Genomic DNA, 14632 nt, shown 5'->3' on the forward strand with positions numbered 1-14632 from the left:
GATCATGGCTGTATGTTCAGGAAACTTTTAAACTAAATCAACAAAATGCTATCAGATAAAGTCTTCACACGAACACCACTAAAAATTTCAGATTTGCTGAGGACACTCTGCTGCTCTCATGTATTACCTGTCCTTATACTTCATGTAACTTATCAGTTGTAAATATATAATTGTAATTGTGGTTGTTTTCTTTCACCCTCTCATGTAAACGCCATGAGAACAAGGACTGATGTACATGTCCACAGCACTTAGAACAGGGCCAGGCATGCAGCAGATGCCCAATGAGTATTTGTTGAATAGATGAGTGCCAACCTTTTCCTATAATCCATCCTGGATTAAATAGAAGATAGAATTTGTCATCTGAAAGGCCTGAGTTTTAGCTCTGACTCTACCTTGTGGCAGTGGGTCCACGCCGCCTAACCCCGCTGAGCCTGTTTCCTCGTGCGTTTAATAGAATTTGTCTGGAGGCTCCTAAAATAGAACAACGAAGCGTTTGGATGGGAGCTTTGTGGATGGATGCCCTTCTCATCATCCCCTCCCTACCCTCTGCCTTCCAATGGCTACTCTTTAAATCATGGCTCTGTTTAGCTGAGCGTTAAAGTTGAAGTGGGGAAAGAATGAACATTTTTGCAATGGTGATTCTTTTTCATTACAGAAATCTGCAGAAATGAAAAGCACAACTGTCAAGCTTGTGAACCGTAGGCTAAGACTAGTGTCCCCATGAGCTGCCCCGGGACTGCTGAGACCAGGCAAAAGCCTTCCCATCCCTGTCTCCCAGCAGGGTCCGCAGTGGTAAAACCTGAGTGAGATGGGGGGCAGGAGTGGGTGATGGGTGGTGTGGGGAAACGCACTTTCTGAGTCACAGAGGAAATGGCACTTCAAACTGCGGGAAGGCTGGGCCTCAGGACAAAGGAGGTGACGGCTCTTGTTCAGCTCCCTTCCCAGTTCCTCCCACGAAGAAGACAAGACACAAGACCAGGAATTGGTAAAGCAGGAGGTAAAGTTTATATACAAGAATATAATGTTTATCTGAAATATTTACAGTGTTGGTTAAAGCAGTATTTTTACAACTTTTTCAGGTCAACTACTATGTATATTACAGGTAAGCTACAATGGTTTAATTTGCAAAATTAAGTAAAAAAATGTTTTAAACAAATCTTAAAGTACTCGGGTCAATCATAACATCAATCTGTCTTGCCCTTTATTTGAAGAACTCATGCTACGGTGGTTAATGTGGTTTTTATAAATGGAAGTACTCTACCTGGAAATGCAAAATGCAATACATGCTAGAGTTGTAAGTTCCCAACAGGGATGTAAAATGACAGGTGAATTGTTATAAGACTTAGGTGCTGAGTGTCAGGCTGGAGCTGAGAGAGAAGTTGAGATAACAGCCAGCTTTATCTCAACTGGGTTTTGGACCCACAACAGAAAAGTGAAAGTTTGGGCCACATAGAAAAGTAAAGCTCCTTGCACATTATGGCAACCTCAGCAGAAAGTGAAAATCGGTTGACCCAAACCAAACAACCAAAAAAAATCAAACCCAAGTCACAGTTGCACGTACTCAAAACCAGCTTTTCAGTGAGCTATTTTAAAACTTCATAAAAATCTTCGCGATTTTATTCGTTGGAAGATTTCTACAAGATTTGGGTGGGTTTTTCCTTTATGTGAAAACAACTATTTGTTCCCCCTCCTGGGGCCTTATAACTCAGAAAATGCCAGGGGTACAAACGTGCAAAAGACAGGGGAAGCCGCTCCAGGCTGGGGCTTGGGAAATGAGTGCTGAGGTCCCACAGCAGAAGTGGAAAGGGTCAGCAGAGCCCGGGGGTGGCCCCGGGACTAGCACTGCAGCTTGCGGATGCTGCGGGAGATGCGCTTGAACTCTCTCTGGCCCTTCTGCCACCGCTTCACAGAGGTGATGACCAGCTCTCCGCCCAGTTTCTGCCCCATGACCAGGTAGGGCGCATTGATGTCATTCATCTCCTCGCACGTGCACTGCAGGCTGTCTTTGAGCCACAGCACCGACTTCTTCAGGTCCCTCTCGGACACGCCGTTCAGCTTGTAAATGGTCTTGCTCTTGGTCTCCAGGATGATTTTGGTATCTCTGTTGATGTAGGTGATCTCCTTCACTTTTATTTTCAGTGCTACGAAGACAAGAGAGGACAGTGATAAGGAGGGAACACATCCCACCGCATTATTTGTGACTCGGCCTGGGAGAGGGAAGAAGAGCTTCCCAGGGCTGATGGGGCTGCCAGGGGCTGCGGGGAGGGGGTTGGGAGCTGAGGGCAGCAGGTGGCTCCATTTCTAAAGCCTCAAAGAGTTTGTCAGGCACTTTGTTTCAAACCAGCCATCCTTTAAAAACTCTCTTTGCCGGGACTCAATTGACTTTTCTTCCTTGCCCTTGTGTTCTTGTGTTTGTACGTAGGCTGCCTGTGGTGTGTGCTCTCCTTGACAAATGACTTCCCCTATTGGAAACTTCAGCATGAAAAGAAATGCCTGACTCTTAGGTGAAACAGGATCCTTCTGTGGCCGTAAACGTTAAACCCAATTTATTACGTCGGAGAGGTTTTTGGACAAACCTGTAAGGAAATTATATCACAAATCATTGTTTTCTAAAGAACAAACTACAGGGAAGGAGAATTGATCTTACAGCTGCATTTGATTTGGTAAAGTAACTCAGAAAAAACGGCCAAGACTCTTTTTAAGAGCACAACATGTTTAGCTGTAAAACTGTTTTTCTGAAGACCTCATCCTCATATGCTATCATTTGCCTGTCCGAGGCCAAGGCGTTTACAGATCATATATGTACTGTTTCCAAGATGGATATGGAGACTCATTAGAATGCTAAGACCAAAAGTAAGTGGTTTACGATAAAAGACACATTTTATAGTCATGAACAGTATGCTTTGGGAAAGACAACCCTACAAACACACATGCTGGAATTAAATTTCAAGACTCCATGAAGGCAGGGAAAGGATAGGATTTTAAGGTTGTGAGGGATCATCCAGTTAAAATCTCTTCTTGGTACACAAAGAATCTGAAATCCAGAGAAGCTTAGTGACTTAACATGAGGTCACCCCGTTAGGCTGTGCCCTGGCTGAGTCTAATCCTCAGAACTCTGGTCCCCAAACCTCCTCCTGTAACACCACTGTGATCTCTTAGGCATAGTATCGAATTTCTTGTCCTGGTTGGTGCATTAATACGCCCACTGTAATGTGTCTTCAGACCCCTGGTGACATTAACAATTGTTCCATAGAGACGACATGCAGGTGTGACTTCCTGACTCTGATGGAGTTTAATGCATTGTTTAAATTAGTAATAGAGGAAGAGGTTTTTTTGTGTATATCACTGTTCTGGAAATTTCTTCCTCTTTCTTTCTTTCTCTCTCAGAAGGAGAATTTGACTAAGCATGGCTTTTCTAGTCAACCAGGAAATGACTGAGGCTCAACCAGGTAAATCAAGGATACTGGGACTTGGCCAACCATTATTGGTCTGATATGCATCTGGGCTGTAGTACTGAGTTCTCAGGGTTTATCATGAGATAAGCCACATGGCAATGTCACATGTTCCTATGGTCTCTGCCTAAGGGCTGGGAGTGGGGAAGGTATATGGTGGGAGGAGTGATTGTAATGTTACCTGGGAGCCTCATCCATAGCACAGACAGAGCATGTGTGAGATTTCGCCTGGTCAAATGAGACATTCTTGAGCTCCAAATATCAGAAGAATGATCACTTTTAACAAGGGGGGAGATTTATTACTCATCTTTCTCTAGCTATGAAATAACCAACTTTGTAAGAGCTTACCATGGGAAAACTTCAGACATTTCCTCCCTGGGTTTTCAGCTGGGACCAAATATAGGGAATCAAAGCCGTCAAATAACTTTTCCTGCCCTGGAAGATGTGAATGGGGATGCCACACATGGTAGGAGGCAGGGTGTTGATAATGTCTGCTCCAACAATAGGCTGCATACAGAGGCAGGCAGTTCTGGGCTATTCTTTGTTCACCAGTACTTTCCCCACTGTAATGAGGAGGTCTTCTCCATCTTCCCTGTACTCCAAGTGCAGTGGGGAGAGTGTCATGCTTTCATGGATGATTCCGATTTCTACCCTTTCATTACTCCCCCAGAGTACAGAGGCGATGTGGAGAACCGCTTATAAACCAGTATAACACGCACCCCCTACAATTTAGGTTCATTATCCCCTTTGGGACAAGTTGAAGGCGGAGAAATAGAAAACAAAGCTTGTGAGGTATCTGCATGTGTGATACCTTAAGTGTAATGACTTCCATGTTGTTTTGAGAGGCTCTCTCCTCTAAGGAGAGAGAACGTTGAATGCACACACACACACACACACACACACACACATTTCTTTGGCCCAGGTCTTGATACAGCATCCTTAGGAAGGAGGTCTTCTGTAAGGTAAGCCACAAAGCAAGCAGGTCATATGTGTGTGTGTGCGTGTGCTTGAATTACACTTGTTTGGAGCCCCACTAGACGTTTTCATGGAGGTCAGGAGAGTGGTCTGTACGAAATCTAGTGCAAAGGCCATAACTTGCCAGAATAAAATAATATTTTATTACATTTTAATATAAACTTTATTAAAATTATATTAAAATTTTTTGTCCTTAATCAAATCCTGTAGCATGGAAGCTAAGAACCGTGTTTTGGGCAAGGCTCTGGAGCTTTAGGGTTGCTTTTGCCAACATGCCTGGCCCTCTCCTACTTTGAGAGTTGTATGTATTAGAATATAGACATTTGAAACCCTATCATCCATCTGTGGCTCTCACTGAGGGGAAGGACTGGCTAGGACTCAGAGTTACCTCCTTCCTTTCCCCTTCCTCAGCTGTTTGAAGCTTCTCCTATAGCTACGGATGTCCCGGGGCCTGCTAAGGTTAAGCCCAGGACCCTTCCTGCAAGAGACCTGGGGTTGTAAGGGGCAGTGATTGGGTTGTTTCCAGTTTCAGGGACCTGGCCAGGTCTGAGATTTCTGGGCTGGTAAGCTGTAAGGAGAGGGTGGGAGGGCAGTCCTCCACAGTGGGCGCTGGAGTGATTTCTCTGTCTCCAGGACTTAGTTGAGTATGTAGAAGTGTTCATACAGATCTGGTACAGTCTGTTATTGTTTGCTAGAACAGGGACCACATCTGTTTACCAGTAAATTCAACCTTCTGCCTGAATAAATACTTTTAAATACCAACCCCTCAAACACACCCAAAAGTGCCTGCTCTTGGAATGGGAGGAAAACACGAACGTCTCAGGTACCTCTGCAAAGTTCCTGGCCACCCCCCACTCCTGCCCTAACACAGCACTGATCTGTGTCTAGCTGGCTCCTCTGATCCCCTTGGAGGGCTGAGGACACAGATGAGGTGCTGCTGCAGCTCTGGGTGGACAGTCTCCAACCCTCCTTCCTCTTATAGTTCTTTCTTAAGGGGAGTGACCCACACGCCGTGGAACTTGGGTAACATACCTCGCACATTATTTACTGTCCTCCAGTACCCTGTCATCACGGCACCTGGCATGTATCTTGCCAAAGTAAACTCCTAGCTTTATTGTTTCTTCTTTTTAAATTTAAGGAAACTCTCCCCGACATATTATTAACCAGTACCTTGGATATACTCACTGATGGTGGAACATGGGAAGCAGAACATCATGGGTTACGAATAACGTAAAAATACTTGTTTGGCACTGGAGTAAATTTCAATTTTTGGCCAACTTCATGCCTTGAATCTGTTTTGCTGAGGCTAATATTTACATGTTCCCATCCCTGGGACACAGGTTAAGTGACTAAAAGAGAACATGGTCCAAGATTACGCTTGTTGGCAAGAAAAAGCCATAGTGAAATGAAAAATGTGCCATCAGAAATTCATAATGCGAACAATTCTCATTATTTGATTATTGCTTAACAGAGCAATGACTCTCACCTAAAAAGATACAACTCGATACAAGATAGTTACATAGGGAGGAAAGTAGGATAACACAGATGATTCGCTCAAGGAAAGATGAGCTGTGATGATATGTCACCCAAACTTTATCTAGTAACATCTTAAAGAATTGTACCTTTAAGTTGTACTGGGCAATAAAACTTCTGTTGTTAGTGGTGTATTACTTACCAAAATCATTTTTACAAAGAGTTTCCATTATGTCGTTGTCATCTTCGTTTTTATTTTTGCAGGCTTCACATACCTTTGGAGCTAGAAACGTGAAGGTTAGTAAGTTTGCTTAAAACGAAACAGCAGGTGGCATTTGTAAACAACTCACAGGGGCTTATTCCGGCAAGAGTAGCAACTGTCCTGTAAGACCCCAGCTTCTGCCTCATTTATGAAAGAAGGACCACTCATTCCTAAGAGAGTCTCCCATGCCTCCCATCTTTTGGACAGGCAAAAATGCCCACATGCTGTGTTTCATGTATGATGACTCCCCAGGCAAAGGGCGCCCTGGTGGAGTGTGCCGGTGCAGCCGCAGGTAACTGAGACAGGCTGCAGCTTGTCACTCTTCCTCCCACTCCTGGGACAAACTCGGTCTCTGAAAAAGTTAGTCCCAAAGCCTCTCTGAGGAGAAAGCACCAAAAGACCCTTAAGGGATTTTGGGAAACTAGCAACCACAAACTACGGCCAGAAGATCGTCTTTCTCAGCTGCAGGTCACTGGCGCAGCCTAGCCTCTGCTGGGCTCTTCAGCTGCCTTGTCTCTCGGGGGAGTCATTTCAAGATATTTTCAGGTCTGGACAGGGCGGGGTGGCTAGCACTGTAAGGCTCACGTCTGGGTTCTTCCCCCTTGGAAGCACACCTTGCTAATGACTATAGCCTGCTCTAAATGGCTCTGTATCACCTCGTGCTGTCTGCCGAGTTTGTGCTCGAGTTAAGCAGCATTTATTTCACTGTTATCTTCATCCCTGGTGCAGATTCTTCTTGCCTCTCTTTGCCTGTTTCAAACTCTCGAAAACAAACAGACAAAACAACAGCAACAACAAAACCCAAACAAACAAAAACCCAAAGCTTCTCCTGAAGCCAGTGAAAATCTGACCAAACCCAGGAAGGTGCACTAGCACAATCATGAGAGAGCCTGCTAAAGGCTCTTCTAAGAGTCTGATTCCTTGGGAAAAGGGAAAAAAGAAAACATTCATTTTCTCCCACTTATAAATGTACTAATGCTGTCTTTAAAATTTAGGTGAAATTTCATTAATATGAAATTGCATTTTCGCAGGGAAAAAAGAACTATATGGCTCACTTTAGAAGTTATTTATCAAATAAGAAAAAGCGCAGAGCAGATTTTGAAACACATAAACTTTTATTTTGAAGGGAGAAATGACTTTTTCGAGAAATGTAATATATAATGCTGGTGGGGCTGTGAAAAATAAAAACAAAAGCAACACACATAAAACTGCCCTTAACTCCCCTGTCTCAAACAAAATGAAACTTTTCCAATTAGGAGCTCTAGGAGTGTATATAAAATGTTACTAACCTGTGTTGGTTGGTCTGTGGTATATGTTGGACAAATGTTTGAAATATGCCAAACATTTGCAATAAATTATAAATCTAACCAATAAGATGATTGCAAACTCACGGTGCCTGCCAGGAAAGATTGCTAAGCAACTTTGCATTTTCTTTAACTAATGATGGCTGTAGGAAAACAATTAGAGATGGAAAGGGAGATGCTGGTGGAGCCCTGAAAGGGATTAGGAAGCCCCCTTTCCATCCCGGGGGGACCTAAATCAGCTCAGACACATTGTATATGTTTTCCTTTCAGGAAGACTATCAAGAGCCCATGAGGTTTTCATTGCTTTGATGGTTTCTGCACAGGAACTCCCCCTCTATTTTCTAAAAAACTTGGGAAACTCTCTTTTGCACGATTTTCTCCAGTTAATTAAAACCACTCCTAAGATAAAAGCTGATTAGTGATAGAAAAATGATTCCTGGAGATTCCCTTTGTGCCCTCTTGCTTGGACCTCTGAGCAGTTACAACCAACGCTCAATTTTCAACACGCATGAGCCAGTCCTGCTTTTTATTTTCAAAGCCTAACTCGGCAAAGAACAGAGAGGGCCTTAAAAGACTATCTGTTTGCACATTTTGGCGATCGTGCCTGTAGGGAATGTCTCTGTGCCTAGAATCCTGCCCCGTGGTAAGAACATGCTGCGTGAGGCTGAGGCCAGCGCGCTCTGGCCAGGGTGCTCACCGCCAACTCCTCCTAGCAGGACCACTTCCAACACTCTAAGTCGCGGCCCCCTTGCTAGCATCTTCAAAAAGAATTGGACATATATCTACACGGGAAAGATCTCTTCCAGTTCTACGTTTTCTCCCCGCACCCCCCTTTTAAACGGTCCCTAAGAAAGAGTAACTGGTATAACTCGGGAAGGGAATGAGAGACTTGGGTGTGTGTTTGGGCGGGGGGGAGGTATCTCAGATTTGTCACGATGACACACCAGGGCAAGGAAAGAGTCTGCCCTGCTCGGGACTGGCACCCCCGGCGGGGAAGCATCGGGATGGGGGGCGGGGGCCGCGAGAACACCCCCGGAAAGTCTTAGCGGAGCTGGGGGGGGTGTAATATGGGGGAGGGCTTACCTTCCTCGGTGGCCGGCAGGAGGTGGTCGCTGCTAGCGAGGGGGATGCAGAGGTCGTTGTCCTGGGGGAAACGGTCGCACTCAAGCATGTCGGGCCAGGGGAAGCCGAAGGCGGACATGACCGGAGCGCAGCGGTCCTTCACCTGCACGCAGAGCGAGTGGCACGGCTGGATGGTTTCGTCCAGGTCATCGAGGCAGACGGGGGCGAAGAGCGAGCAGAGGAACTTCTTGGTGTCCGGGTGGCACTGCTTCATGACCAGCGGGATCCAGGCGCCCGCCTGCTCCAGCACCTCCTTCATGGTCTCGTGGCCCAGCAGGTTGGGCAGCCGCATGTTCTGGTACTCTATGCCGTGGCACAGCTGCAGGTTGGCCGGGATGGGCTTACAGTTGCTGCGCTTGTAGGAGAAGTCGGGCTGGCCGAAGAAGAGCCCGCGCGCGGAGCCCAAGCAGCAGTGCGAGGCGAGGACGAGCAGCAGCAGCGAGCCGGGCCCCTGCGGCATCGTGGGCGCGCAACCCCCGGTGGGGCGGAGGGAGCCAAGGCGGGGAAGCGCGAGGCGGCAGCGGCCGGGAGCTCTTTCCCGCCCGCTCGTTGCGCTCCACGCGGCTCGGGGCCTGGGAAGCGGGCGGTGGGAACGCCGGGACGCCGGGCGCGCGGACTGCGGCGGCGAGGTGCTGTGCGTTCGGCTCCGCGCAGCAAGTCCGCGCGCAGCTCCAGGGGGCTCCGACCCGGGGGGAGCAGAGTGAGCCACTGCTGGGGCCCGGCCAGCGTTTTCTTGGCCTTTTTTATGCAAATCTGGAGGTGGGGGGAGCGAGGGAGGAGCCAGTGGAGAGTAATCCGAGGAGGTTTGGTCACTATTCTCTGGGTCTGGTTTTCCGTTGAGAATGCCCCTCACGCGCTCCCTGGAAGGAAATTCTGGCTGCGCCCCACGGACCCCTGTTCCCCCCGCCCCACAGGATGCTGCTAAGCGCGCGCTCTAGGACTGCTGTAAACAACAAACAAACAAATAGACCAGCCTGGCAGCTAAGCCCCAACAGTGAGCGTGCGGAGCACGGGCTGCGGGAGATAGGGGGACGTGACCAGCGGCCTTGTCGCCAGGTCCCTGAGGGAACGCGCTCCGCCCCCGCGAGGCCCGGACGTGGGTTTGTTTGACCCCAGCACGAAGTTTCTGCTCGGGCCCCGGGGCTGCGGGGCGGAACTGCGTTCCAGGCAGTAGCGAGCCAGCAGCTGGCAGGCTCTTTGTGACCCTGGCCCGCGCCCGGGGCCTGCCCGCCCGAGGCTGTCTCGGCCTGGTTGCTCTCCTCTCGGATCCCCAGCCACGGTTCCCAGCCTGGCCCAACCCGTACAGTGGCTCCCGCCTGCCCTTTCAAATATCAGAATTTATATAACTAGAGTCCTATGAGCAAAACTTTTACATGAAAAAGGAAATATCAATAAAACCTTGGGGGTGTTGTTTTGCTGGGGTAAGCCTAGAAATTTTGGCCATTGTGGAAGCGCCTCTACAGAGTTTCGTCAGAATCACACACGACTGCCCACCACTTCCCGGTTTGGGAGAAGAGACCTGCCCTCCCTGCCTAAAGGAACGGGTTGACTCAAGGCTCGAAGGCACCACGCGCCCTAACCCACTCTGGCCCTGGCGGCGGGCGCTGAGGACACGGTTTGGAAAGGCTGGTGCCCGGCACAAGGGACTGGTAGAAAGTGCCCCAGGTGGACAGGCTGGGCAGGGGTGGGGGTAGAGGAAGAAGCCCTGCTTAGACATCCACGAAGCCTGGGCAGAGGCGGCTCCCTCATGCTACATATGCCGGCGGGCACCGGGTGTACGGAGGCGAACAGGCAGAGTGCCTGTGCGCTCGCGGAGCTGGGGACCTCGTGCCCCGGAGGACTCCAGACCAAGTTCACAGCTGTAAACCGGCACTAGGGTGTCAGCAGGAGGAAGGTGTGTGTGTGGAGGGGGGGGCTCCTTTCTCCTAATCGCCCCGAGTTTCCCCTTGTGGCTGATCGTCTCCTCCCTCTCAGCCACCCCGCCTCCCCGCAGGTTGGCGGTGCAGCTCCAAAGAGAGAATCCCCGGGGAGCGAGACTCCCAAGGTTCTTTCCTATGGAAGGTGGGCGCATTGTTACCACTTCCCGGTCACTTAGAGCCATCAGTGGGCTCCGTCCACAGATTCTCTATTTCCCTCCTTCCGGAAGATGCTTTGGCCTTGGCGGCCCCCCAGGCCCAAGTCGCCCAGCTAGCTTTGTGGTCCCACTGCTTAGAGGAGGGGTTAACGTGGGATGGCGAAAGCCCACTCGGTGTTTTCTCTTACCCCATCCTGGCCGTGAACCCTCCAGGAAAATCGCCACCTGGAAGGAGAGTATCTTTGGATTCTGACCCAATCATCTGGGTCCTTAGAACCCCAGCTGCGTCTTGTCTCCTTTGACGCCAGTGCTCTGCAGGAGAAGGGCCGGGAGCTGCAGCAAAAGGCCGCTCTTCCGCCGAATGCGTCCTGGGTCTTTCCGTGTCTAACTAAAGCACTAAGATGCCTAAACGCCCCGCTCCCCAGCACAAACTACTTTGAAAATAAACCTCAAATAAAACGGAAGCACACCGAACCAAGCAGCTATTCAGAGCCTGAGCTCTGAGAGATGTTAGGACCTGGGCCCGGGGCTGGGATGAGGGCCCTCCCGCCTCCACCGCCCCCAGCCCCAACACCTTCCCCTGGGTCCCCTCCGCTTCTCAGACCCCCGAGGGGGTCAAGGAGCCCGGGGCACAAGGAGCCCGAAGCCGGTCGGGCGGCTTCGAGGCGGTGCGCGGCCGTGCACCCGAGAGAGGCTGGGAGCCCAGGAGCCTTTGGGGCCCGCGCGGCCGGACGCATTGTTTCGAGAACTCGCTGCCTCACTGGCCGCCAGGGGGCGTCGGGAGCAGCACTAGGGGCTCCATCTCGGCCGCGCCTAGTTTCGCGCTCTGGCCTGCCTGGTTCCGGGGTCGCGGCCCCTCCACGCACCCGCGCCAACCAGCCTAGACCTCACCCTGCACAGGCTGCGTCTTCCTCCCCCACCTCGGGTCGCGGCCCGCTCCCTTTCTCTTCCGCCGCTCGTTAGCGCCTGGCCAAGCGCGTGCGCGTGTGACAGGCGCACCAGCCAGACGAGCAGATTGCAGACGAACAAGAGAATAACCTCTCCCCGAGGCCCGGACGCGAGCGCGGACCGTTGTCTGTGTGTCAAATGCTCGAACACAGATGCTTGGCGCGTCTCCCCCGCCCGGGTCGCTGCGCCACCGCAGAGAGATGGGCGCACGTGGTGCAGCCCAGCGGCGCCTTCAGTAACCCGAACTCTACTGCCCTCCAGGCCGGCCCTTGGGCCTACAGGTCTCCTCTGATCCACGCAAGTTATCAAAATCCGCCAAAGGCTTTTTTTTTCCACAAATGGAGAGTCAGTGCTTACCCCCCTCACCCTTACGCCCCCCACTCCTCCGGGGTCTATTTAGTACCTGCCGTTTTTTAGGAACGGAAACTATGCGCCCAAACCCAGGATAAGTAGTGGGGGTGACCACTCCTCTGAGGACCGAAGTACACTGCCGGGCGACCTGCTTAAAGGGGTGGCCCATGGGCCCCAGGTGACGGGGTTGGGCGTGCTCCCCACCCCCGCCACGGTGAACTACCCCCACCCGAATGCTGCAGGCCTGAGAACCTCAGCAACCCCGTGTTCTGGATTTGGCCCCGCTTCTCTGCTTATTTTCTGTTGTCAAGGCACTAAAGAATCATGAGGCACAAAGAAAGTTCCTGCCAATGTCGCCAGAACAATTCGGCTGCTTGGTTAAACCTGTGCTGGCTGGAAGAGTTTCTGGGCAGGCAGGACCCTCATTCTGCGGCCCGGAGATTCTGCCCTGGGGCTGGGGCGGTCTCCAGGAGGCCTCCAGACCTCTGCGTCTGCTCTGTTTCGGCGGAGAAGCGGGGAAACGGAGCCTTCCAACCCCCCACCCCCGACCCCCGAGAATAGTTGAGTAAAGGCGTTCAGACTCTTATTTCCGAGAGGGGGTGCAAGCAAGAGAGGGGAACGACACGTGTGATAAACCGACGTCTTAATTTCTCACAATCCAGCACCGGTGGAGGGGCACCTCGAACCGGAAACAAGCTTCTTGGCCCCCACTAGATCGGAAAGCTTGGCTTTCGACGCTCCCTGTTAGAATGCACGGCCTCTTGCGATTTAAGCCTTTACAACACCTCGTGAGTGGGGAAGAATGCAGTTACAGAGGGCAGGCCCGGAGCGCCTGGGTAAGCACGGAGAAGGCCGCCCCGCGCCGAAGCCCTAACAGACCGGCTGAGCGCTACCCCCGTTCCCGGAAACCCTCACTACCACCCGGCAGGTGGGTGTGATTCTTATCATTTTGCAAATAAGCAGTCACGAAGAAACTGAGGCACGGAGGGGTTAAGGAACCAGAACAGGGTCACACAGCGTGTGGCACAGCTGGTGGTGTTGCACGTGCCTCGGCTGGGTGAGGTTCCTGCCCCGGCGGCTGTGGGGATGCACCCTGACCTGTCAGGACAGCGCGGTGGTTTGGCTTTCGTCCACGCGCAGGCCGGCGGGGTGGGTGACGTCACCTTCTCCTAGTGGGACTGGGGACCCGGGCCTTCCCTGCTCCCCGGGGGCGGAGCAGCGCGCCAGCCCCAGCATCTTTCGTGGGATTCGCGGCAGCCATCTGGGGGCGCCATTACCCAAAACAGATCGTTTCCCCAAACCCGTTTAGGGTTGCAAATCGGCTTCCTTTACTCTGTTGAGGCTCTGAGATCTTTTGTATTTTTACACGTTGGGCGTCAGGGTGTTTTGTTCGTTTGTTTTTTAAATGTGCAGCGGGAAGGGATTACCTGGATGTTTCGCTTTTGGCGCTCCCCTACACCCACCGCCGGGACGCCGACTGCCGCTGGACGTGAAGGTGTCCGGCGCAAACGCGCGCGGGGCAAGTGCCCGCAGCTCTCCTGACGCCCACTCTGTGCTCCCCTTGGGCCCTCGGAGTCCAAGGGTTCAGTCGCGGATTTCCAATACCGAGGTCCGTGCCTGCGACCGCAAAGCCTTTGCCTCGCATTTTAAGAAAAGTCAAGGCTGAGAGCGAACAGTTTACCGGCTGCTAACCCAAGCTCTCGCGCTTATCTCCTTCTTTAAGATTTGAGGGGCTGATGGGCCCCAGATCCGCGCTGCAAGAGCAAACGAAGGGTCCAGAGAGGCTCAGACTCGGCGAGCTGGCCGAGGAAGGGAGCGGGAGGGGCGGCGGAGACCAGACTGTGGTCGGCGCTGTACCGGAGCCCTGGCGCAGGGCTCGGGGCGACGAGTCCCTGGGGGAGAAGCAGGAGTCGTCTCCGGGCCCTACTTGGCAGCGAAGGAGCCCGCCGGCGAGAGCTGTAATTGCTCGGGTCTGTGTGAGCTCTCTGGGGGTGGGGGTCCAAAGCCAGTGCGAACCCCTGGTTCCCGAGGCCTCTGGGTACCGAGTACAGTGAACTAGCTGAGAAAGGTCTGAAGGCATTGTGGATGGATACTCCTGGAGCTCAATAGAAAACTAGTGAAAAACAGTCGCTCCAAAATGGTAAAAAACAATTACACCTACAATGATCATCTGCTAGTGCAACAGACCATTTTCTTGCTCTTACCCGGTCAGTGGAGGGTTTTAGTCAAAGCTGACTTGGGATGGACTGAGAAAGCTGTTTCAGTATACTTTTCACATTATGGAGGCTGTCTGCCTTGGGAGAGACCACTTTCCATTTCTTCTCTTGTTCCTTCAATGGGAAAATGGCCCTAGACATTTTGGGAATAAGGATGGAGCTAGGGCATGGTATGTCCTACTTGCATCCCGGGGCTGCTTCTGCTTCAAAACAAAAACAAAAGAAAAAACAGAAAGAAACCCATCCAACCAAACAAAAGCACCTGAGGTGGTTCAGTGGCCTGGACCTCTGGGAAGGAGATTCTATTTCTGTGCAGTGCAGGCATCCTCCTCAGCAACTTTTTGTTTACAGCAGAAAGTCTCAAATTTGCTGGACCAATAGTAACTCCTTGGTCTTGGGGGTTCAAAAACTTGGAGTTCGTGTCACCTGTGTACAGCTAGTCCATTTGGCATTCT

At 51.2% G+C, this 14632-nt stretch overlaps 1 protein-coding gene across 2 annotated transcripts; it reads right to left on the bottom strand.

The window, feature by feature from the left end:
• Nucleotides 1-982: 982 nt before the first annotated feature.
• Nucleotides 983-9391, bottom strand: SFRP2 (secreted frizzled related protein 2). 2 transcript variants are annotated; one of them, XM_081228077.1, is made up of 3 exons: nt 8550-9362; nt 6103-6183; nt 983-2141 (listed from the first exon to the last, which is right to left on the bottom strand). In XM_081228077.1, the coding sequence occupies exons 1-3, from the start codon at nt 9046-9048 to the stop codon at nt 1837-1839; spliced, it is 885 nt and encodes a 294-aa protein (XP_081084203.1). In that variant the 5' UTR covers nt 9049-9362; the 3' UTR covers nt 983-1836. The 2 variants fall into 2 exon arrangements, with proteins under 2 accessions (XP_081084203.1, XP_081084204.1); XM_081228078.1 differs by lacking the exon at nt 6103-6183 and having other exon boundaries at nt 8550-9391.
• Between the last annotated feature and the right edge of the window lie 5241 nt (nt 9392-14632).

Source organism: Mesoplodon bidens (assembly GCF_964165515.1).
Source record: "Mesoplodon bidens genome assembly, chromosome: 1".
NCBI lineage: Eukaryota > Metazoa > Chordata > Mammalia > Artiodactyla > Ziphiidae > Mesoplodon > Mesoplodon bidens.

What these genes read in the sequence shown, in the direction of transcription:
- SFRP2 (XM_081228077.1), bottom strand. Translation starts at nt 9,048, where the DNA reads ATGCCGCAGGGGCCCGGCTCGCTGCTGCTGCTCGTCCTCGCCTCGCAC. An exon ending in CCTGCCGGCCACCGAGGAAG is followed by an intron (nt 6,184 to 8,549) that starts GTAAGCCCTCCC and finishes TCACGTTTCTAG; the next exon opens with CTCCAAAGGTATGTGAAGCC. An exon ending in TCTTTGTAAAAATGATTTTG is followed by an intron (nt 2,142 to 6,102) that starts GTAAGTAATACA and finishes TTGTCTTCGTAG; the next exon opens with CACTGAAAATAAAAGTGAAG.